The sequence below is a fragment of the Hyla sarda genome, chromosome 1 (assembly GCF_029499605.1).
Source record: "Hyla sarda isolate aHylSar1 chromosome 1, aHylSar1.hap1, whole genome shotgun sequence".
Classification (NCBI taxonomy): Eukaryota; Metazoa; Chordata; class Amphibia; order Anura; family Hylidae; genus Hyla; species Hyla sarda.
In genome coordinates, this window is record NC_079189.1 from 188,760,790 (window position 1) to 188,786,171 (window position 25,382).

The 25,382-nt window shown below is 42.1% G+C and overlaps 1 protein-coding gene across 2 annotated transcripts in view; it reads left to right on the top strand.

Moving 5' to 3' along the window:
• The window catches only part of GIMD1 (GIMAP family P-loop NTPase domain containing 1), a 69,682-nt gene that overhangs the window by 35,971 nt on the left and 8,329 nt on the right, over window positions 1–25,382 (top strand). The window contains exons 2-3 of one of the 2 annotated variants that reach the window (XM_056566019.1): window positions 868–965; window positions 5,099–5,492. In XM_056566019.1, coding sequence (XP_056421994.1) covers window positions 5,106–5,492 — 387 coding nt within the window. In that variant the 5' untranslated portion in view covers window positions 868–965; window positions 5,099–5,105. Of the gene's footprint in view, window positions 1–867; window positions 966–1,836; window positions 1,901–5,098; window positions 5,493–25,382 lie in introns of those variants that run through there. The other variant, XM_056566027.1, reaches the window with a different exon arrangement.

Below are 25,382 nucleotides of genomic sequence, written 5' to 3' on the forward strand. Positions count from 1 at the left end.
TGTGTTAATAGGAGTTGTGTTAGTATGAAGCAGAAATGTATTAATAGGAGTTGTGTTAGTATGAAGCAGAAATTTATTGTCCGCTATAAAATGAACTTCCTGCAATATCATCTGTCGATACAAGGCATAGTACAATAGATCCTGTTAGGAATGGTGAGGGTTGGGAAAGCTAAGTAAAAATTTGAGCAATAGTAACGTAGCCTAAGTAGGTACGTATCAGGGACCCAATGAGCCGGATGTGCATTTTGCTCGTATGGCGGTTTTATCTATTACCAACCAATTTTTATTTTTTTTACTCTGGATTTGAAATTTATTAATAGGAGTTGTGTTAGTATGAAGCAGAAATGTATTAATAGGAGTTGTGTTAGTATGAAGCAGAAATGTATTAATAGGAGTTGTGTTAGTATGAAGCAGAAATGTGTTAATAGGAGTTGTGTTAGTATGAAGCAGAAATGTGTTAATAGGAGTTGTGTTAGTATGAAGCAGAAATGTGTTAATAGGAGTTGTGTTAGTATGAAGCAGAAATGTGTTAATAGGAGTTGTGTTAGTATGAAGCAGAAATGTGTTAATAGGAGTTGTGTTAGTATGAAGCAGAAATGTGTTAATAGGAGTTGTGTTAGTATGAAGCAGAAATGTATTAATAGGAGTTGTGTTAGTATGAAGCAGAAATTTATTGTCCGCTATAAAATGAACTTCCTGCAATATCATCTGTCGATACAAGGCATAGTACAATAGATCCTGTTAGGAATGGTGAGGGTTGGGAAGCTCCGCTCTACTACAAGATCCTGTACACACAATATTATCTACAATAAACTTTGCTCTTTCTGTAATACATTAACTAATTTAAAGATTCTGCATTCCCCTCAGAGTGGTACCAGGGACAGCATCATCTGGGAGTCAAAGTTCATTCATATTAGTGGCTGTGCCATACTGTATGTTACTGAAGAGGCAGGCTGCCAGCTAAGGTAAGGAGATACAGTAACTATTTTATTATTAGATTCAGTTATTATTTATAGAACTATAAATTTACTTACACATTGATACTGTTTTTGTGTTAATTTGCCATTAGTAACCTCTATATTTCAATATTGTGCAATTCAATTGTGCATTATTTTGTTTATAAAATAAGAAAATATTTATCTTTAGTCCTATCGATAACACAAATAGTGTGGATTTTCTTCTGCACACTGATAGGACAGATAGATGATTTTTATGATTAAGCCATAATATACAAGGACCTCCTATCTCCACCTACTATTGTAGGACAGGTGAATGCTATGGACTGGGTATACCTTTTCTATACCTTTCACAGTTCAAACTAATGATGTTTAGATTTTTCAAGTTTCAGTTGTTGTCTCTGTTTTCCCCTTCTTGGCTAAAGTTTGCCTGCTGGCTTTGTTTTTGGCTCCTATTCATTTTATAATTTTTTTTGTGCCCCATTGTCTTTTCTGTATACACAGAAAGTCCATCTTCCCCATATACTGAAGTCCAGTGGGCCTGGATAGTATGACGTAAATCACCACAAATTCAGTATAATCAAAAAGAAGATGCTTCCAGCAACATATGGTTCCGATAGCACTTGGTTTATTGTAGCATTTAATATCCACAAATAGGCATCTAAACAAGCACATGCTGCAGTCTGACACGTTTCGCCTTAATCATAGACAACACATGGCTAGGTATATCGATGGGGGAGATTTATCAAAACCGGCGCAAAGGAAAAGTTGCCCATAGCAACCAATCAGATCGCTTCTTTCATTTTACAGAGGCCTTGTTAAAAATAAAAGAAGCGAGCTGATTGGTTGCTATGGGCAACTGGGCACAGGTTTTGATAAAGCTCCCCATCATCTTTAAAAACCACACGATCCTCACGTGACTATGTTGTAATAACAACTAATTGGTAGAATAAATAATCATAGACATGAGCAAAATCTGTGACATAAGACATAACCAAAAATAAATAGAATAACTCATCAATGAAAAGCAACCTGGTCATCAGGATGAGGTGCCAAGTTCTACAGGCACTTTTGGCATAGCATAATTAGATCGTAATGGTAATACAAATATAGGAATATGAAATTATATGTGTCAAAGAAAAGGGACAAATACCTTACATATCTAGTAGGACAGAACAAGATCCTGAGGTAAATCTATCTGGATCTATAAATTTCAATACAAAAACCCAGTAGCTTTCAAAGTTTAGGAGTTTACAGTGTATATCTCCCCCCCCCCCCCCCCCCCATAGTGGCTGGGAAAACCCTTTCAAAGCCTGAACCCTAAGGTTGGACATGAGGTCATTACGGGCTATTTAAAAATGGTGACTTGGCACTTGACTGCTCTTTTTACTGCTTTAATTTTACTGTCCGCTATATGTTGTGTAAGCCGATTTTTTTTTATAAATTATTTGTGCTGCCTACATACTGTTTTGTATTTTACACAGGCGGCCAGATAAATAACATTCTTGGTGTTACAATGAATGTAGCTATCAATTGGATAATTATTATGCCATTATATGATTGCATACGGTACACATTTTATGTCCACATTGGAAACTTCCTTTGTGAGTAAGTTTGTTGCCTATTTCTAAAGGTGTTTAAGCTCAGGGACAAGATACAGGCCCTTATTTACTAAGAGTGTTGTGTAGGTTTCTTTGTGGGTTTTAATTCCCTACAATTTATTTTCCACGGTATTTACTAAGCTTTCCCTACAGTTTCTACTTTCCCTACATTTTGCTTTTTTTACACATGCTCTGACCTGTTGGGTTTTCCTCAGCTGAAATCCACCACGTTTTCTGTGGAAACTTTAGTAAATATGTTGGGATTTTGTGAAAATGTGGGAACACGCCCCTTTTCTGTGACCACGCCCCCTTTCCCCAACGGCCATGCCCCTTTCCGGGTTTTCTTCGCAAAATGGAGAGTTAGTTGGGTTTTTTCAACTCAGGCGCAATTTCAGGCGCAAATTCCGGCGCAGACAGAATTTCAGGCGCATATTCTGGCGCAGACAGAATTTCAGGCGCAATGCGCCCGAAACTGACGCACAACCCGACAAAACATGTCGGGTTTCCAATAGTAAATGAGGGCCACAGCGTAAAGTTGAAGCTTTTCTAGATACTACCATCTTTTAAACAGATAGAAATTTCAGCATCTTGTAGAAATATGGTAGTATACCTTTGTATAATTTTTTTTATGCTGTTAAACTGATTCCATTAAGTAGCAATATTTCTTGCGGGGTGATCAAAATTAGATTTGCATATTTTATCCTGCAATGTATTACAGCTATTGAGATTAGGGCCTCCTTCAAATTAGTGTTTTTGATATCATTTCCATTCCTCTCATCCATCATGAACTCAGAGTTTTTATTTACAGTTTTTATTTATTGTGTTTTCTGTAATAACAATATGAACTAGTCTGTTAAAGTGGTATTTCGGCTTTATACATCTTATCCCCTTTCCAAAGGATAGGGGATAAGATGTATGATCACAGGGGTCCCACTGCTGTGGACCCCCGCAATCTTGGTGCAGCCCCCCGGCATTCTGTGCCAGGCGCTGCCTCCAAGACAGGGACGTGACATCACGGCCACGCCCCCTCCATTCATGTCTATGGGAGGGGGACATGAATGGAGGGGGCATGGTGTGACATCATTAGGAGGCGTGGCCATGACATCACGTCCCCGTCTCGGAGGCAGCATCAGGCACAGAATGCGTTTTTTTTTTTTTCTTTTTTTTTCATTCTTTTATTTTTACATTTTGTAGTATACAATCTTGACAAAACCTTTACATTTCTTATAGAAAAAAACAGTACCCAACCCCCACCCCCCTCCCGGTCCCTGTGTGGAGAAAAAAAAAAGAAAACACAACAACGAGGCACATTATTGATCTAATTACGCTAATGGACCTATACCACACAATACTACCAATTACCCCAGATCTTATCAAACTCTCTTTGTTTCCTCTTTGATTTCCCTATTCTACATCTTTCATAACTAGAGATGAGCGAACTTACAGTAAATTCGATTTGTCACAAACTTCTCTGCTCGGCAGTTGATGACTTATCCTGCATAAATTAGTTCAGCTTTCAGGTGCTCCCGTGGGCTGGAAAAGGTGGATACAGTCCTAGGAGACTCTTTTCTAGGACTGTATCCACCTTTTCCAGCCCACGGGAGCACCTGAAAGCTGAACTAATTTATGCAGGATAGGTCATCAACTGCCGAGCCGAGAAGTTCGTGACGAATCGAAATTACTGTAAGTTCGCTCATCTCTATTTATAACTTTTAATCCTCTTCGCTAACGCTACCCACTGCTCTATTTGTGGAGCGTTATGGTCAAACTATTTCCGTATTATCAAATATTTAGCCAAGGTTACTACTTTCAACAAAATACCCTTCACATTCCCATAGTCACTCATATCACCCAAAATAGCCGATCTAATATCCAAATATATTGTTTTATAAAAAAAAAAAACAATTCCCAAACATGCCCAAAAGACTTTCACCTTTCTACAGTTCCATATTAAATGTAACAAGTTTGCTCTTCTCTCCAGACACTTTGGGCAGCTAGAATCTCGCCTACATCCAATTGACTCAAGAAAATAGGGGAGTAATATAATCTATACAAAATTTTCAACTGTAAATACTGAAATTTTTTATTTGATGACCCCATAACCACATTATTCAAAATTTCCGCCCATGTAGTGTTCCCCAATGGGCCTCTCTCTCTTTCCAATTTAGATTTAATACGTTACAGAATTCCGGGGGTTGCACCAAGATCGTGGCGGCCCTTAGTGGCGGGACCCCTGTGATCATACATCTTATTTCCTATACTTTGGATAGGGGATAAGATGTATAAAGCCGGACTACCCCTTTAAATGGTGTATTGCAGAAAAAAGAAAGCTGCTGTTCTCAGTGCTATTCGGTGGCCATAATAAAATCTCCTCCACATGTCCTTAGGATGTATTCTTGTACAATGTCACACAGCTATTTAGCTACATATTTGGCGCGCAGCCTGATGACTTCTAGGTATTCATTAGATATGACGTACATCACATAAATCTGGAGAGAGCTCTCATATTAATGCTGTCCAATTATTACTATTTCTTGACAGAGAAGAAATGGATGATAACAATGAGATCACCATTAATCTCCTTCTCCTGGGAAAGACACAATGTGGTAAAAGTTCTCTTGGAAACAGCCTGCTGGGAAGTTATGAATTTGAAAGTAGGATTTTCCCACAATCTGTGACTAAAGAGTGCCGACTCCGCAGAATGCGAATACCCGAGTTTGCTCGGCGGAGTGGGAAAGAACTGGGCCTTAGACTGCAGGTGCTGGACACACCTGGCATTCCTCATAGCAGCCTGAACCAGGATGAGGTGAAGAAGGGAGTGCGAAAAGCCCTCTCAGAGCACTTTCCAGAGGGGTTACATATGGCTCTACTTGGACTTAGGGCTGACATACCACATTGTGAAGAAGATAACCAGCACACTGTCAAATTAACAGAGGTAATTCCTGTAATAAGATGAGTAATTTCTAACACTTGCTAAAGATGAGCAATTCTCTCCCCGTCTGTTTTATGTGCACGTCTTCCTCAATTTTTGTGATAAAAAGAAGAAAAGATAAATGAAGATGTTTAGCTGTAGTAGGAGGGGAGATATTCATTGTGCTGCCAGGCCCTCCAGAGCTGGAGCTTTATCTGTAATCCCTTATCGGGAGATCAGCCTTGTATGTTCTTCAAGTAACATGAATGAGATTGTTAATTGCTGCCATATGAAAAGGGCCTAATACAGGCTTACCTTCCTTATTCCTAGCAAGGCCAGGCCAGGTTACGCTATTCACACACATCCTGTCAAGAGGTATTAGGCCCCAACAAGAGACAACGCGTTGGATTTATGTGAGACCAATGTTGTGACCTTTACCGTTGTAATGACTGAATTGGCAAAGGATTTCCAGAAAAAAATAAAAAATCTAATAATAAGATGAGACAAAGGTTTCCTTGTGCTTGGAAGCAAAACTTGCCAAAATCATTACAGAATAAGAATATATTTTTTATTTATTTTATATACAAGATGTAGACACAATGGCGCACATTTACCATGCCTGATGCACCAGAATTTTGGCTCCACGTGCATCTACCTGGAAAAAGGCATGGTATGGGTGGAAAGAAGGCATAGCATGAAAGGCCTAAAAAACTTTGAACGTCACCTTTGCCTGAAGTAAGTTTAAAGGGGTACTCCGGTGGAAAACTTTTTTTTTTTATATAAATCAACTGGTGCCAGATAGTTAAACAGATTTGTAAATTGGGAAAGAAATGCATAGATTTGTGTAGCTCACTTAGTAGTAGATTGTACCTGAGGTTAAAGGTGTTGCCTTTACCCAAGAAGGCCTATAATTAAAATGTATGAGGGTATATAAACGTATTTATATAAAACCAGTCCTCAAGGTACAATTTGAAAAAAGAGAAAAGAAAAAAGAGAAGAAAAAGGAATGTAAGAAATAAGAGTTGGTCCAGAAAAAGTTAATATGTGGTATTTATTGATTGCAACAATTATTTAAAATAAAATATGATATAGGACAATCTATTAAACCTCAGCAGGGCCCATTTGAGAATACACTGTATATCGCTAACCATTCGCAACTGCTGGATGCCCTCTGTGCGGTGACCACCACTTTACGCGCGCAGATAGCGCTCCGTTCAGACACGAGGACGCCACCACAGATCACCACTCCCGAAACTAGCTCCGGAACATCCAACGGCAAACCACAATCCTGGGACATTTACCTCAACAGGCCGGACGCCAGCCGTGCCAGCCCAGGACCCAGCTATCCAACTGCCGGACAGTCACTTTTCCATCTGTGCCGACTGCCCAGCCGTGCCAGTCTGTCCCGTCTTGTTCTTCCTAGGAGCCGGTGAGTGGTGCTGTGCACCGAACTCTATTACAAACAGCCGTACAATACTGCAGTGCAGCACAGTCCTTTGGCAACACTGTATCATCTACCGACGATTGACAATATCTACACACTGTTACATGAACTGTGCCAACATTGTCACACTGTACCACTACGGCAAATCTGTATGCTAATTTCTGAATGAACTGAGACAGATCGCCAGCTCATTACTACAGTATATTTCCACTCCAATGCTGAACATCTCAGGCACCCTTTAACAAGCGCTTCAAACGAATGAATTAGATTTACACCAGAGACTGCCAATAACTGTTTTCGATATACAGTACATTACTATATTTTATTATATTTTATCTCCACATAATTGTTTTATCTTTTTTCCATTCTCATTTTTTGGACCCCTATACCCCATGCAAGGGCCCTGCTGAGGTTTAATAGGTTGTCCTATATCATATTTTATTTTAAATAATTGTTGCAATCAATAAATACCACATATTAACTTTTTCTGGACCAACTCTTATTTCTTACATTCCTTTTTCTTCTCTTTTTTCTTTTCTCTTTTTTCAAATTGTACCTTGAGGACTGGTTTTATATAAATACGTTTATATACCCTCATAGATTTGTAAATTACTTCTATGAAAAAATCTTAATCCTTCCAGTACTTATTAGCTGCTGAATACTACAGAGGAAATTCTTATCTTTTTGGAACACAGAGCTCTCTGCTGACATCATGACCACAGTGCTCTCTGCTGACATCTCTGTCCATTTTAAGAACTGTCCAGAGCAGCCTATGTTTGCTATAGGGATTTTCTCCTACTCTGGACAGTTCTTAAAATGGAAACACAACAGCAAACTAAAGTTTTGTATCAATGTATTAAGCTTGTGTTTATTACAATTAACCTATTGTGTACTCCTACACAAATATAGCATCCAAATGTTATCAGGGTCTGCTGAAGCAACGCCACCCCAACGCACGTTTCGGCGAGTCCTTCGTCCTGCGTTGGGGTGGCGTTGCTCCAGCAGACCCTGATAACATTTGGATGCTATAGCTTGGTATGCCTATTGTCTCTACTGTGTGCATTGTACAGTATGATGGTTAGAGCATTGTATTGCCTATATATGATTTGCTACATGCACACATGTAAGACTATGCACTATGTCACTTTCCTTTATATCATTTATTAATGTGGATCTGTTTGTGAGCAATGCCTTTGTCTCTCCACTTTGTGGATGTTTCTCCCTATATGTAATTTTAAAAATGTAATTTTTTTAATGTATATGTAATAAAATTACATAATTTTTATATTTATAAGTGTCTCCAATCTCTCCTCTGTTGTGATAGAGTTCTTAAAATGGACAGAGATGTCAGCAGAGAGCACTGTGCTCGTGATTTCAGCAGTGAGCACTGTGTTTCAAAAAGAAAAGATTTCCTCTGTAGTATTCAGCAGCTAATAAGTACTGGAAGGATTAAGATGTCTTAATAGAAGTAATTTACACCAGTTGATTTAAAAAGTTGATTTAAAAAGAAAAAGTTTTCCACCAGTGTACCCCTTTAAGTTGGTGTAAACTAAAACTCGACGGTGCAAACGTAGTCTGGATAGTCTACCGCCTCACCAGATTTATCAACCAAACTGAACCACTGTGATAAGTCTTTCACATTTGTCGACTGTCAGTTTGCACTGTCTAAGACAATTATAGTAAATTCCCTACAATATTTTTGTAAGGAGGCCATCTTTGATAGGGTTTCCAGGTTTTGTAAACTTTTCACTATCGTACCTGTGACACCACATGTTGTCTTCTGTCAATTGCTTTACTTGCCTTACATGTGTGGGGTGGATCAATCCCTTTTTTGTGATATCATGGTCCCCCAAGGTTCAGCATTCTTCTGGCCTGTGGATGACTGGTGTCTTAAGCCTTTCCCAGGATCCAGATCAGCTTGAGACAACAGCTAATCACAGGGGGCTTGGTTTCTCTGACAAGCCAGCCCCCTGATAGCATGTGCAGTCCAGCTGTACCTGCCGCCATGCAGTTATTCAATGGATCCCCCGCTGTTTGGCTGCTGAGATCATGTGACAATGGGGGGATGCATTGAATGCTGGTGGGCACAATTACAGCTGGACTGTACACATCATCGAGGGGGCTTGCCTGTCACGGGAGATATGAAGAAGCCCCCTGTGATCAGCTATTCTCTCAAGCTGCACAGGGTCCAGGGAATGGCCTCCAGAAACCAAAGAAATGCTGAACCTAGGGGGCCATGACATCACTTCCGTTTTGTCTTTACAACAATCTTTATACATCCGTTATTTGCCAGCACTACTGTAAATGTAATTATAGTATAGTTATATATTCCCTACTATCAAAGTCTCCCTAAGTTAGTGTGCCTCATTTCTGAGATGAAGGAATCTAGTGTAAGCATGAGTGAACAGAAGTGTGCTTGTGCTCAATACATTTTGAGTTACACTTTACTCTAAAACCCCTCCTCACTGCAGAAATGTAAATGCTTGAGAGACCTTAAAGGGGTACTCCAGTGGGGGAAAAAAAATCAAAAAAATTAAATCAACTGGTACTAGAAAGTTAAACAGATTTGTAAATTACTTCTATTTAAAATCTTAAGCCTTCCAGTACTTATCAGCTACTGTATACTACAGAGGAAGTTCTTTTCTTTTTGAATTTCTTTTCAGTCTGACCACAGTGCTCTCTGCTGACACCTCTAACCATGTCAGGAACTGTCTGGAGCAGGAAAGGTTTGCTATGGGGATTTGCTCCTGCTCTGGACAGTTCCTGACATGGACAGAGGTGTTAGCAGAGAGCACTGTGAGACAACAGAAAATAAAAGAACTTGCTCTGTAGTATTCAGCAGCTGGTAAGTACTGGAAGGATTAAGATTTTTAAATAGAAATAATTTACAAAAATGTTTAACTTTCTGGCACCAGTTGATAAAAAAAAAATGTTTTCCACTGGAGTACCCCTTTAAAGTGTTACTGTATGGCATGTCAAGATTTTTTTCAAAGCCAGTAATGCTTTAAGAAACTGACATTTGAGATAACCTTAATTTACCATGGTTGCAATTTAGCAGGAGATAAACCGCAAAGATTCCAGTAAAAAGGCACCCATTTGCTTCAAGGGGATTTGGAAAATTACTTCTATTAAAAAAATCTTAATCCTTCCAGTACTTATTAGCTTATGAATACCACAGTGGAAATTTTTTTCTGTTTGAAACACAGAGCTGTCTGCTGACATCATGAGCACAGTGCTCTCTGCTGACATCTCTGTCCATTTTAGGAACTGTCCAGAATAGGAAAAAATCCCCATAGCAAACATATGCTGCTCTGGACAGTTCCTAAAATGGACAGAGATGTCAGCAGAGAGCACTGTGCTCGTGATGTCAGCAGACAGCTTTGTGTTTCAAAAAGAAAAAGAATTCCGCTGTAGTATTCAGCAGCTAATAAGCACTGGAAGGATTAAGATTTTTTAATAGAAGTAATTTACAAATCTGTTTAACTTTCTGGCACCAGTTGATTTAAAAAAAAAAAAAAAAAAAGTTTTCCACTGGAGTACCCCTTTAATAGTTCTTACCAACTTGATCGAGGGAGCATAGATTACTCTCAAAATATTTTCAAGCATAGATACAGCAGGATTATCCTATGACACAGTATTTAAACACACATAGCAGATTTGTAGCAGAAATTTCTGTGGAAAAAAATCTTTTCCATTCATCTAAAAGGTTTTGCATGTGATTTTTTACTAACACCATTCAAAAATATGGGATCGATTTCTACAAATCTGCCAGGTATGAGCATGCCATAACATTCTCAGATTACATTGCACTGAACTCAGTGTCAAACTTGCTTGTAGCCTATTGCTCAGTTATTGAAGAAGACGTGTGTTCGTGGCAGTATTAACTCTGTAAAGGTATAGTGGACGGAACAGGAAAGAAAGGAATTTCCTTGTATAATTATACATTCTATGATGTAATAGTTGGTTTTCACACTACAACTATAACTAGAGCTCCAGATGTCGTGTCCCACAGAGGTCTATCTATAGAGAACAAGATGATGTAATTTCGTACAGGAGCATAAATCAAGAATTTTATGACATTCTGTAATCTATATTTTAAAGGGGTACTCCGGTGGAAAAAAATGTTTTAATCAACTGGTGCCAGAACAGATTTGCTAATTACTTCTATTTCAAAATCTTAACCCTTACAGTACTTATCAGCTGCTGGATACTCCACAGGAAGTTCTTTTCATTTTTAATGTATTTTCTGTCTGACCATAGTGCTCTTTGCTGACACCTCTGTCCATGTCAGGAACTGTCCGGAGCAGGGGAGGTTTGCTATGGGAAACATGGCCTTAGAAAATTTCAGGAAAAAAAGCAGAGGCTTAAAGGGGTACTCTGGTGGAAGCAAATCCCCATAGCAAACCTCTCCTACTCTGGATAGTTCCTGACATGGAAAGAGGTGTCAGCAGAGAGCACTGTGGTCAAACAGAAAAGAACTTCCTGTGAATCATACAGCAGCTGATAAGTACTGGAATGATTAAGATTTTTAATAGAAGCAATATACAAATCTGTTTAACTTTATGATTTAAAAAAAAAATAGTTTTCCACCAGAAAAGCCTCTGCTTTTTTTCTGAAATTGTCTAAGACCATGTTCACACGATGGAATGTCACATTCCGCAAACTGTGGGGTGCCGGCATAATATGCTGGCTCTATGACCGCACAGGAATGCACCATCTCGTAGACAGCTATGCATTCCATGCGGAAGCATCTGGCATGGAAATTCCACTATGTGCACAGTGCTGCAGAATCCTGTTGCATTCGACAGGACTCTGCTCCAGTGGAATTTTGTTGGTGGATTCCAGTGTTGAAACCGGCATGGAAATTCTGACATGTGAACATGGCCTAAGACTATGTATACAAAGATTTCTAAAGATGTTTTGGCGGCTACCATAACTGGTCTAAAATGGAAAGGGCCCATAAGGCTGAGTTGACATGTTGTGGTACTGCAACTAATTACCACATGTGTTTTTGCCACAAATGTCCACAATTGCTGTAAAATTGTGCATTTTACTGTGATTTACATAATTAGCATTATCGCTGTAAAACACTTTTGTAATAAAAACTAATTTTAGTCTACAAACTTGCATACATGCAAAGTGATGCTCTCCCTCCAGCGGAAGCCTTTAAGAGCTAGCTCATAATTAGTTATACAGTATGTTTATGCCCGGTTTGCAAAGCACTACCAGAGCACTGGTGACCTGAACAGTCAATTATGCATGAATGTTCTGCTCTGCAAGAAGCAGCAAGTGAGTGCAGTGATGGATGACCATAAAGACCTGAGATAGAATATCCTGTTAAAGTGTATCTGTCATTAGCAAAAACTTTTTATATAATGTAGAAAATAATGTGTATATTTAAAATATACATTGGTTAAAAAATGTGTATATTTTTGTCCCTGTAGCTATTGTCTGTGTGTCTTTGAGCAGAGTAAGTGTGGGCAGGACAAGCAGGGCTCTGTACATTGAGGACAAGCAGGGCTCTGTACATTGAGGACAAGCAGGGCTCTGTGCACTGAAGACAAGCAGGGTTCTGTGCAGTGAGGTCAAGCAGGGCTCTGTACATTGAGGACAAGCAGGGCTCTGTGCAGTGAGGACAAGCAGGGCTCTGTGCACTGAGGACAAGCAGGGCTCTGTGCACTGAGGACAAGCAGGGCTCTGTACACTGAGGACGAGCAGGACCCTATACTGTGAGGACAAGCAGGGCTCTGTACACTGAGGATAAGCAGGGCTATGTACACTGAGGACAAGCAGGTCTCTGTACACTGAGGATAAGCAGGGCTCTGTACACTGAGGACAAGCAGGGCTCTGTGCTGTGAAGACAAGTAGGGTTCTGTGCAGTGAGGACAAGCAGGGCTCTGTACACTGAGGACAAGCAGGGCTCAGTGCACTGAGGACAAGCCGGGCTCTGTACATTGAGGACAAGCCGGGCTCTGTACACTGAGGACAAGCAGAGCTCTGTGCAGTGAGGACATGCAGGGCTCTGTACACTGAGGACAAGCAGGGCTCTGTGCACTGTGGACAAGCAGGGCTCTGTACACTGAGGACAAGCAGGACCCTATACTGTGAGGACAAGCAGGGCTCTGTACACTGAGGATAAGCAGGGCTATGTACACTGAGGACAAGCAGGTCTCTGTACACTGAGGATAAGCAGGGCTCTGTACACTGAGGACAAGCAGGGCTCTGTGCTGTGAAGACAAGTAGGGTTCTGTGCAGTGAGGACAAGCAGGGCTCTGTACACTGAGGACAAGCAGGGCTCAGTGCACTGAGGACAAGCTGGGCTCTGTACACTGAGGACAAGCCGGGCTCTGTACACTGAGGACAAGCCGGGCTCTGTACACTGAGGACAAGCAGGGCTCTGTGCAGTGAGGACAAGCAGGGCTCTGTACACTGAGGACAAGCAGGGCTCTGTGCACTGTGGACAAGCAGGGCTCTGTACACTGAGGATAAGCAGGGCTCTGTGCAGTGAGGACAAGCAGGACTCAGTGCAGTGAGGACAAGCAGAGCTCTGTACACTGAGGACAAGCAGTGCTCTGTGCAGTGAAGACAAGCAGGGCTCTGTACACTGAGGACAAGCAGAGCTCTGTACAATGAGGACAATCCGGGCTCTGTACACTGAGGACAAGCAGGGCTCTGTACACTGAGGACAAGCAGGGCTCTGTGCACTGTGGACAAGCAGGGCTCTGTACACTAAGGACAAGCAGGGCTCTGTACACTAAGGACAAACAGGGCTCTGTACACTAAGGACAAGCAGGGTTCTGTACACTGAGGACAAGCAGGGCTCTGTACACTGAGGACAAGACGGGTTCTGTACACTGAGGACAAGCAGGGCTCTGTACACTGAGGACAAGCAGGGCTCTGTACACTGAGGACAAGCAGGGTTCTGTGCACTGTGGACAAGCAGGGCTCTGTGCACTGAGGACAAGCAGGGCTCTGTACACTGAAGACAAGCAGTGCTCTGTACACTGATGACAAGCAGGGTTCTGTGTACTGAGGACAAGCAGGGCTCTGTATACTGAAGACAAGCAGGGCTCTGTACACTAAAGACAAGCAGGGTTCTGTGTACTGAGGACAAGCTGGGCTCTGTACACTGAGGACAAGCAGGGCTCTGTACACTGAGGACAAGCAGGGCTCTGTGCACTGAGGACAAGCAGGGCTTTTTACACTGAGGACAAGCATGGCTCTGTACACTGAGGACAAGCAGGGCTCTGTACACTGAGGACAAGCAGGGCTCTGTGCACTGAGGACAAGCAGGGCTCTTTACACTAAGGCAAGCAGGGCTCTGTACACTGAGGACAAGCATGGCTCTGTACACTGAGGACAAGCATGGCTCTGTACACTGAGGACAAGCCGGGCTCTGTGCACTGTGGACAAGATGGGTTCTGTACACTGAGGACAAGCAGAGCTCTGTACACTGAGGACAAGCAGGGCTCTGTACACTGAGGACAAGCAGGGCTCTGTACACTGAGGACAAGCATGGCACTGTACACTGAGGACAAGCAGGGCTCTGTACACTGAGGACAAGCAGGGCTATGTGCACTGTGGACAAGCAGGGCTCTGTACACTGAGGACCCAGCAGGGCTCTGTACACTGAGGACAAGCAGGGCTCTGTACACTGACGACAAGCAGTGCTCTGTACACTGATGACAAGCAGGGCTCTGTATACTGAGGACAGCAAGGCCCTGTGCATTGACCCTCTGTGACATGCCCCTGGCTCACACAACAGGATGATTGACAATGTGGGAGCCTGCACAGAGCCCTGCTTGTCCTGCCCACACTTGTTCTCCAGTGTTTGGTCTCCTCACAGAGGCACACAGGCAATAGCTTCAGCGACAAGACAGCATTTTGTCACCCAAAAATATAAACAATTTTTAACCAATCTATATTACCAATGTATATAATGTTATTTTATATATATATATATATATATATATATATATATATATATATTACAATATAAAACGTTTTTGCTAATGGCAGGTACACTTTAATGGTCATCTGGGCAAATGCTATACAGTACATAGCAAGGGGTAGCTACAGGTGATATGTATAATTATGTCTTTTATAGAGCACCTGTAAGTGTGGAAATAAACATAATCACGCAAAGAAAACACTGGGACGACAGCACTTAGATTGCTGCATTTATTTGCATGTCCATACAAAACAGTCTATGGATGTATAAAACTTTATACATTGCTTCTTAAATTTTCTGAAAAATAAAAGCTGGTATCTGATAGGTTGCTATGGGCAACTGATCTACTGTTCTACAGAGCGTAATTGGAGAGTTTCCTACAGTTAGTGACGGAAAATATGGATTTTATTAAGGAACGGAGACGAACATTATGCTTGTTTAAAGCTATAATAACATTAATTAAGATATAAAACAGAATATTAATATAAATACAATAAATAGATACATAAAAATACATTCTTTAAACAACAGTCATGGAAATATGACTAAAATAAAAGGTTTTGAAAGTGGATTCTGAGGATCATTTGGCAGCTTTCATAATATCTGACAAAGATCATCCTGCTTGACATAGTTTTGTGGACATTGGGGGAGATGTATCAATGTTGTTATTGGTAGACGTTTTTTGTAGATCATTTTGGTTGGTCTAAATTTGGAGCAATTTCTCCAAATTTATCAAACTTGTGCAAGCCCCATGATACATTTTGTGCAATGGTCTAAATCTCCACAAAGTTCTATTTGTAGACCTGTTCTACACCTCACAGGAATAGTGGTGTATCCTGGACGCTGGGATTTTGTTCTATTGTTTTTCAGGATTCCACTGAGGGTTTTTTTTGTCCACCAGCAAAAACACCTGAAAAACAGTCCCAGCTTTTCCTGGATTTTGGTAATTTTTCTTGGGGGAGATTTATCAAAAACTGTACAGAGGAAGAGTAGTGCAGTTGCCCATGGCAACCAATCAGATTGCTTCTTTACAAAAATGAAAGGAGCGATCTGATAGGTTGCTATGGGCAACTGCACAGCTCTTCCTCTACACTGGTTTTGATTAATCTCTCCCCTTGTGTTTTTTCTTGCATTTTTGCTGGTGTGCGGAAACAAACATTTTTGTACCCTGTGTGCATTTTTTTCACTGCAGGTACTACTCCATGGGTCGGATGCAGAGCGCCCGCCCCACGGAGTGTAAGGAGGTAAGGAGTGATGTATAGCATATACATATACAGGGTGCAGAGCATCACTACTTACCTCCGCCCGCTGTATAGTATACAGGGGGCATAGTGTATCCATGTATACTATACAGGAGCCCAGCAAGGAAAGAGTTAACCCACACTGCAGTTCTGAGTGAAATCTTTGTGCGCTCTCCTGTATATACAGCCATCTATAGATGACTGTATATACAGGATTTAGTAGGCAGACAAGAACAATTGGAGGCCCCCTGTTACACACTGCAGTATGGGCGCACTCACCAGGTGAGATCGCAAATGACGTCCTAACCTTTTTTTTTTTCTCATTTCAGATACGTGAATGGGGAGGACTACGTCAGATTCAGTGTATTGCGATGATGACCAGCTTTTTTTTAATGTCAATAAAAGGTTTAATGAGGGCTGTGTGGGGATTTTTTTTTTTTTTTTAAATACATTTTTTTTTCAATGCCAGGCTTAGCGTTAGAGAAAAAAACAGCTAGCGCTAACCCCCAATTATTACCCCGTTACCCACCGCCACAGGGTTGCCGGGAAGAGCCAGTACCAACAGGCCTGGAGTGTCAAAAATAGCGCTCCTGGCTGGGGTTATTTAGGTTGGGGAGAGCCAGTAACAATGGTCCTCGCCCACCCTGGTAACGTCAGGCTGTTGCTGATTGGTTGGTATCTGACTGACACTGAAAATATGGGGAACCACACACTTTTTTTTATTACAAAAAAAACAACACATAGGCTTCCCCATATTTTCAGTGTCAATCAGACACCAACCTATCAGCAACAGCCTGACATTACCAGGATGGACGAGGACCATTGTTACTGGCCCTCCCCAGCCTAAATAACCCCAGCCTGTTACCGCCTAGGCCAAGGAGCGCTATTTTTGATGCTCCGGGCCTGTTGGTACAGGCTCTTCCCGGCACCCCTGTGGCGGTGAGTATTGGGTAATAATTGGGGGTTAGCGCTAGCTGTTTTCGGGGCTAACGCTAAGCCCAGCTTAGTAATAGATTCCGTCTACAAGACAGCTTCCACTACTAAACCTGAAATTTCAATTATAAAAAACACAACACATGAAACAAAAAATGCATTTAAAAAAACACTCCCCCACAGCCCTCGTTAACCCTTTTATTGACATTAAAAAAATGCTAGTCATCGTCACACTCCACCGAATCTCAGGTAGTCCTCTGCATTCACTTATCTGAAATGACAAGAAAATAAAAACACGAAAAATGGGTCAGTACATTTTTGGCGCTCTCCCCTGGGGAGAGCGCACATAATGCAGTGTGTTCCTAAAGAGGGAGCCTCCAATTGTTGCTAAACTACAACTCCCATCATGGGGGCTGTAGGTAAACAACAGTTGGAGTCTCCCTGTTTGGGAACACACTGCCAAAAAGGCTCTGTTCCCATTATGCAAAACGCATAATGAGAACAGAGCCATACTTACCACCCTGGCTTCAGGACTGGACTGTGAAGCTCCGCCCCCTAATGATGTCATCACTAGGGGGCAGGGGTGGAGAAGTTGCAAGGGGTCTCAAGAGTGAGACCCCTGAGATCCGTCAGTCTGCCCTTGGACTACTACTCCCATCATGGGAAATTTTGTGTCCCATGATGGGAGTAGTTGTAGTACTGCAGTGCTGAGGGATGGCTCTTACACATCCCCCAGCTGTGAAACTGTATTGTGACTGTTAGGACTACTACTCCCATCATGGACAGACTCTGTCCATGATGGGAGTTGTAGTCCTCGGGCTGAAGGACAGATCGCAGCAGGTCATTCTTCAGAGACCCGCTGCGATCTGCATTTATTAACTTAAAAAGCCGGCGGCAACACTGCACTCCCCGCCGCCTCCTGTATACAGATGTCACGATTCATAATCCCCGCCGCCGGGAGACCGGAAAGCTATTCACCACTATACACCAATCAGAGCTCCTGTCTTCTGGTGGGGATTATGAATTGTGACAGGTCTATACAGGGGAGCGAGTGGAGCCGCTTCTACAGTATATAATTGTTATGTGTACTGTACCCCCCCCCCCCCCAGACTAATACTGACCCCATCTATAGTGAGTGCTGGGACTGCTGTGTGATTGACAGGTCCCCAGCGCAAGTGTCCGGCCCCACTGACCTTTATATGTTATAAATCTTTACGATACACACTGTCCGTCCTCCTCTTCATTCTTCTGATGCCGGAGACGCGCGGCTTCTGTATCATAGTCTATAGACAGAGCGCCCCCTCCCGGCCTCCACACTGCACAGGGCTGGGGTCAGACAACGGCAGGGGGCGCTCTGACTATAGTGAAAGCAGAAGCCGCGCGTCTCCGGTATCAGAAGAAAGAAGAGGAGGACGGGCAGTGTGTATCATAAAGATTTATAACATATAAAGGTCAGTGGGGCCGGACACTTGCGCTGGGGACCTGTCAATCACACAGCGGTCCCAGCGCTCACTATAGAAGGGGTCAGTATTAGTCTGGGGGGGGGGGAACAGTACACATAACAATTATATACTGTAGAAGCGGCTCCACTCGCTCCCCTGTATAGACCTGTCACAATTCATAATCCCCGCCAGAAGACAGGAGCTCCTGTCTCCCGGAGGCGGGTATTATGAATCGTGACATCTGCATACGGGAGCCGGCGGCAGCGCAGTGGAGCCGCATATACGGCTGGCTTTTTAAGTTAATAAATGCAGATCGCAGCGGGTCTCTGGAGAATGACCTGCTGCGATCTGTCCTTCAGCCCCAGGACTACAACTCCCATCATGGACAGAGTCTGTCCATGATTGGAGTAGTAGTCCTAACAGTCACAATAGAGTCCCGCAGACAGGGGATGTGCGTCTCTCAGCGCTGCAGTACTACAACTACTCCCATTATGGGACAGATTCTGTCCCATGATGGGAGTAGTTGTAGTACTGCAGTGCTGAGAGACAGCACCTGCATCCCCCACCTGCATCTTCCACCGTCTGCCATTTTCTACGAGTCCTTGCTAGCACTCTTAGGTTTAGACTACTTTTCTTGCAAAAAAGCGCAATTGCGCAAAAAAAAACATCTACTTTTTTTTGCGCAATTGATAAATACCAGTCCACTGGATTAGGTGGTGTACTGTAGACCAAACTGGTGACAACTTTAGAAAACTGTCCACCAAAAAAAAGCAGCTCTATGCAAAAAAAGCGCAATTGCGCAAAATTTGTAGACGTGAAAAATGGTCTAAATGCAATGATACATGTCCCCCATAGTACCTCTAATAGAATGGGCTCCAAAAAACTGAGGTGTCAATTCCAGCCAAAGACGTAGTTTGTCTTACCCATCTAGCTAAAGTGGGAGTAGAAACCGGAAGAAAAGGTTTACAAAAGGATATAAGTAATTGAGTAGAATTAGGGTGTCTGAAAGGAGATGTCTTATGTTCATACATTTGGAGACAGGGAACAACACAAAGATTTTACTTAAGGGGAAAAGAAGGATAGAACACCGAATGAAGGTTAGTTTTTCTTTGTCTAGACACTGAAAAAATAACTCCGTTCGGAGTAAATTGTCTACGAGATATATCAAGAACTTTAACATCCAAGATCCTTTTAATGGAAATAAGGCAAAGCAAGACAGCAAGTTTGAAGGATAAATGTTTAAGGGATAATGATTCATTATTCCCCCAAGAATCTAGAAGATTCAGAATCGAAGAAACATCCCATGTAGATTGATATTTGGGTTGAGGAGGTCGTCTGAATTTAATACCCCTCATTAATTTGCAAATCAAAGGATTTTTGCCTAAAGACATAGAATGGATAGGAGCATGACAAAAGGAAATTGCAGAACGGTACACATTAATGGTACAATATGTTTTACCAGCATCAAAAGATGCTGAAAGGAAATTAAAGGGGTACTCCAGTGGAAAACTTTTTTTTTTTTTTTAAATCAACTGGTGCCAGAAAGTTAAACAGATTTGTAAATTACTTCTATTAAAACATCTTAATCCTTCCAAGTAATTATTAGCTGCTGAATACTACAGAGGAAATTATTTTCTTTTTGGAACACAGAACTCTCTGCTGACATCATGACCACAGTGCTCTCTGCTGACATCTCTGTCTATTTTAGGAACTGTCCAGAGCAGCATATGTTTTTTATGGGGATTTTCTCCTGCTCTAAACAGTTCCTAAAATGGACAGAGATGTCAGCACTGTGGTCATGATGTCAGCAGAGAGATCTGTGTTCCAAAAATAAAATAATTTCCTCTGTAGTATTCAGCAGCTAATAAGTACTGGAAGGATTAAGATTTTTTAATAGAAGTAATTTACAAATCTGTTTAACTTTCTGGCACCAGTTGATTTAAAAAAAAAAAAAAAAGTTTTCCACTGGAGTACCCCTTTAAGTACCTCAGTCACAGATGCATGTATGGGATTGAAATCCCGTTGCAAGCACCAAATACACCAAAGTTTACAAGCTGATATGTAAGCAGATCTGGTACCTGGGGCCCAAGCGTCTGAGAGGATCTCTCTAGTCGATAGAGAAAACTCTGAATCTGGTCTTGTTGTCCCAAAATCAACCAAGCTATTAGAGTCAAGAGATTCGATGTAACAAGAGGATGAGGATTCCCGAGGGGACCTTGGAGGATTAATGGATGAGAAGGCAGAATTCGAGTGAAATCGATCCACATTCCTAATGTTTGGAGAAACCAAGATTGTGTCAGCCATAATGGAGTTATCAACACCATCGTCAATTTCCGAGATTTGACAAGGAGGAAAATTCTCGATATCAGAGAAAATGGAGGAAACGCATAAAGAGTTTCCAAGGGCCAGAGATGAAGAAGGGCATCTATTGTCTTTGCTTCTGGATCGGGTCTCCAACTAAAGAATCGGGTTGTCTGCCAATTTAACAGGAAGCAAATAGGTCTAAATGAAGAGGACCCCAAAAGGAGTTGATGTGAAGGAAGATATTGAGATCTCATTTCCATTCGCTGGAATCTACCAGGAAGCGTGAGTTCCAATCCACTATGGTATTGAAGAGACCTGGAAGATATTACGCTTTCAGAAGGATATGGCTAGAAGTTCTGATTTGGCTAAACGATTGATGTATTGCATGGCTGATATGCTGTCCATTCTCAAAAAAATGCAACAATGCGATCTGTCTCTCACAAAACTCTTGAGGGCAAAAAATCCTGCAAGGAGTTCTAAACAGTTTATATGAAGGAGAGACTCTTTTTGAGACCATTTCCCTCCTGCTGAAGAGGAGCCGCATCTGGCTCCCCAATCTAGGAGACCGGCGTCAGATTCTATGATAAAATACGAGTTAAATATAGTCTTCCCATTCCAGGATTGAATGTGTTCTAACCACCAGAGAAGTTCCTCTCTGGTGTCGGAAGTCAGGGTTATTTCGTCTGAATAACCTAAACCTTCTCTTAAAGGGGTTCTCCGGTGCTTAAACATCTTATCCCCTATCCAAAGGATAGGGGATAGGATGCCTGATCACGCTCCGTCCCGCAATGCAAGCCTACGGGATGGGGCGTGATAGCTATCACGCCCCCTCCCGTAGGCTTGCATTGAGGGACGGAGTGTGACGTAACACGCCGGCACAGGTGTGACGTCCCACGCCGCCCACCCTGTAGTCGCCGGTAATCAGTCCCGGAGCGAACAAGTTCCGGGGACTGATTACAAACGGGGTGCCGCGTGCATGATCCCGGGGGTCCCCAGCGGCGGGACTCCCGCGATCAGGCATCTTATCCCCTATCCTTTGGATAGGGGATAAGATGTTTAAGCACTGGAGAACCCCTTTAAATGTTGAGCCTTGAGTCTCTGAAGAGCTCTATAATGTAAAGGGGCCAGAAATATTGCCTAAATGGATGAAGAGACCCACGACTTGAGCAATGGCACTCAGAGAAACCATGTTCCCTTTCAATATAATTCGTATTTCTCTGCAAATGGACTTCAATCTTCTTGAAGGAAGACTGAGAATCGGCAACTGTGTGTTGACCATGTGTTGACCATAAAACCCAGAAACTCCAACTCTCTGGAAGGGGATGAAACTAATTTTTCTGTGTTGATAATGAAACCCAGATTGGATAGCAGAGATATTGTCCACTGAATGTGAAGTTGTATCAGAGATAGATTGTGTGTCATAATAAGGATGTCGTCGAGATAAATTATCAGACGGACACCTCGAGCTCTTAATGCCACCACTGGTTTGAGCAGTTTCGTAAAACACCATGGGGCTGATGAAAGAATGGTAGGCTGACAAATTGCCATATTTGGGAGAAACTGTGGCTGGCCCCAATTCATCCTAACACGTTTCTCTGAAGTCGCTCCCCCCGCCTTCTCTCTCGGGTCCCCTGCTGGGTCCTATGGCCTTCTCCTGATATGTCTGGAGAACATGTCTGGAGAAATACCAACTCTTCTCTCGTGTCTCCCCTTTGCAATCTTTCCTTTACCATCCATCTTTCCCCCTGGGTCTTACTTCCCCAGTGGTCAGGGAATGGGGAGGTAGGGGGCTTATTGTTGGGCAAACTTAGTCAATCCCCTCACCCGTATACTGTTACCCTTTGAAGATTTGGTCTCCGGCTTTGGTCTTCCCTCCTCCAAACGGCTTCACTACCTCCAGCTCAGGCATTTTATGATGTCAGAGTTGGGGACATACGAGGTCTCCCGGCCTTCGGCCTTTGAGCGACTATGCCGTTCTGAGCCGCAAACGAAAGGCTCACTTTCTGATATCTACTCTATTATTATAGCACCTCCGGAGGGAGATGTCCCAACCCACCGTTATATGAGCCATTGGGAGGAGGCTCAGTGGCGATCTATTTGGGAGCGGGCTTCCCGAGCGTCCATTTGTACCACATATAGGGAAAGCAATATAAACTATTGATGGGCTGGTATCATACCCCTGAGCTTTTAAACAAATTGAATCCTAGTATCCCGCCCCAATGCTGGCGGTGTGGTGTAGGGTTAGGTACGATTTTCCATGTCTTCTGGTCCTGCCCCCTGATTGTTCCCTATTGGGTAATGGTGAAGGGCCTGGTGGAGGATGTAGTGGGGACTGGGGTCCCTCTGGACCCTATGGTATACCTTTTATTTCTCTCCTGTAGATCCCTTCCCAAGAAACCATTTAAGCTCTTCATGCACATGATCCTAGCTGCTAAAACCCTAATTGCTAAGCACTGGAAATCTTCCTTGCCCCCATCAGAATCTGAATTGATAGCCAGAATTCGTGAGATCCGTTCGCTCGAGTCCCTCACGGCTTCCCTTAATAACACTCAACCTCTCTTTCTCTCAGTTTGGGAACCCTGGGACAGGTTCATGGACCAACAGCCTTCCCCCCCCCCCTTTTTCTGTCTTGTGGTCCCTTGTCTAGCGTGTGTTTCGATGTCTTCCCTTGTCTAATTGTGTTGTCCTTGGTGACACGGAAGAATGCGACTTTAGCTCTCCTGGAACATTCCAGGTGTTAACTAACTTTTCAGTCAGAGGTTTACTTGTTGTTCGAGTTATCCTGAATTTGCCCTGCCTTTGCAGTACTGTGCCTTTTTGTCTATGTTACCTGTACTTATGTTTGAAAAATTGTGAAACTTCAATAAAAATTGGAGGGCACTGTGAGGTAGGCGTCTTTCAGATCTATTTTGGTTAACCAATCATTTGGCAGGAGAAGATCCTGATGAATGAGGGTCTTTAGATTAATAACAGGTCTGTGTCCCCCATCTTTCTTTTTCACAAAAAAGGTTGCTGATATAACCCGGGGTCTGTGGAGGGACCTGAATTATTGTGCCTTTGGAACTCAGTTCTTTGATTTCCAGATGTATGAGCCCTAAGTCTGAGTTTGAGAATCTTATTGGATGACAATAAGTTTGGATAGAATTGTGTACACAATCTATTTGAAAGCCCAACACTGTATTTAAAATCAAAAAATGAAGAAGGAAATAGAGGGGAGAGCACTCCTGGTATAGATACAGCTATTATGAAGGATACATCCACGAGGCAGTGCAAGGATCCAACAATTTTTCAGAGGCCTTTTCAAAAATTAAACAATCTGGTTGGTTGCTATGGGCAACTTTTCCTCGGGACAGGTTTTGATAAATCTTCCCTAGTTCTTACACTCGTGGGCTATACCTGCTGCCTTTCTTGCACATCAAAACCTGTCTCTAGTGTATGGTAATTTTGGTCATTTACTACTGTCACTGGCAGTCCATCACATAGTTTCAGATCAACATTTCCAACCCTGTTCTATTGAAGCAGTCCTTACTCTTATTCTTGAATACACAAGCCACATTCTGGCAGTTATAGTCCAAAACAAAAAGTCCTTATAGTGACTAATGTCTGATGTCTTAGCAACACATGTTTTTGTAGGCTTGAGCCCAAATACAGTGCCTAAAGTCTCCCAAAGAGCTTTACATCCTAGCCCCTGCATCAATAACCCAGAAGCATGCTGTAAAGGAGCAGTAATTCCCCATATGCCATGTTGCTGTCCACATGATCAGCCGCATTATGGAAACCACCAACCTTTACAAATGAAAGAAAACAAATGTAAAATCACATGTAACAAACACATTATTCACCATTTCCCCGGACACACTTTACAAGCACAAGCAACACTGACCTTGAAAGGGGTTATCCCTGATATTAAAAAACAGCTGCTTTCTTCAAAAAACAGCATCAAACCTGTCCGTGAGTTGCATGTGGTATTGCAGCACAGTTGCAATGAAGTAAACAGAGCTTTGTTGTAATACCACACGCAACCTGAAAATAGGTGTGATGCTGTTTTTGGAAAAAATAATTGTTATGTTTTTCTATTACTGGATAACCCCTTTAACCCCTTAAGGACGGATGTTTTTTTTACCTCAATGACCAGGCTCTTTTTTTTTTTTATTTGACATGTATCTCTTTAAATGGTAATAACTTTAGAACGCTTTTTCTGAGCAGAGCAATTCTGAGATATTTTTTTCGTGACATATTGTACTTTATATAAGTGGTGCATTTTTGTTGACATATGCAGCATTTTTTGTAAAAAACTTCAAAATATTGTGAAAAACTGACATTTCTGGCATTGAAAAATTTTTTTTTTGCCGTACACTGTGCGGTAAAAGTGATGTTATATTTATTCTGTGGGTCAGTACGATTATGGCGATACCCATTTTATATAGCTTTCTATGTTCTTTTTCCTTTTCTGAGCAAAATTCTTTTCCTGCCATTCATTTTCCAACAGCCGTAACTTTTTTATTTTTCGTCCGACCGACACCATTGAGTAAGGGCTTATTTTTTGCGTGATGAGCTGTAATTTTTATTGGTATCATTTTTGTGCTACCTTTTGATCTT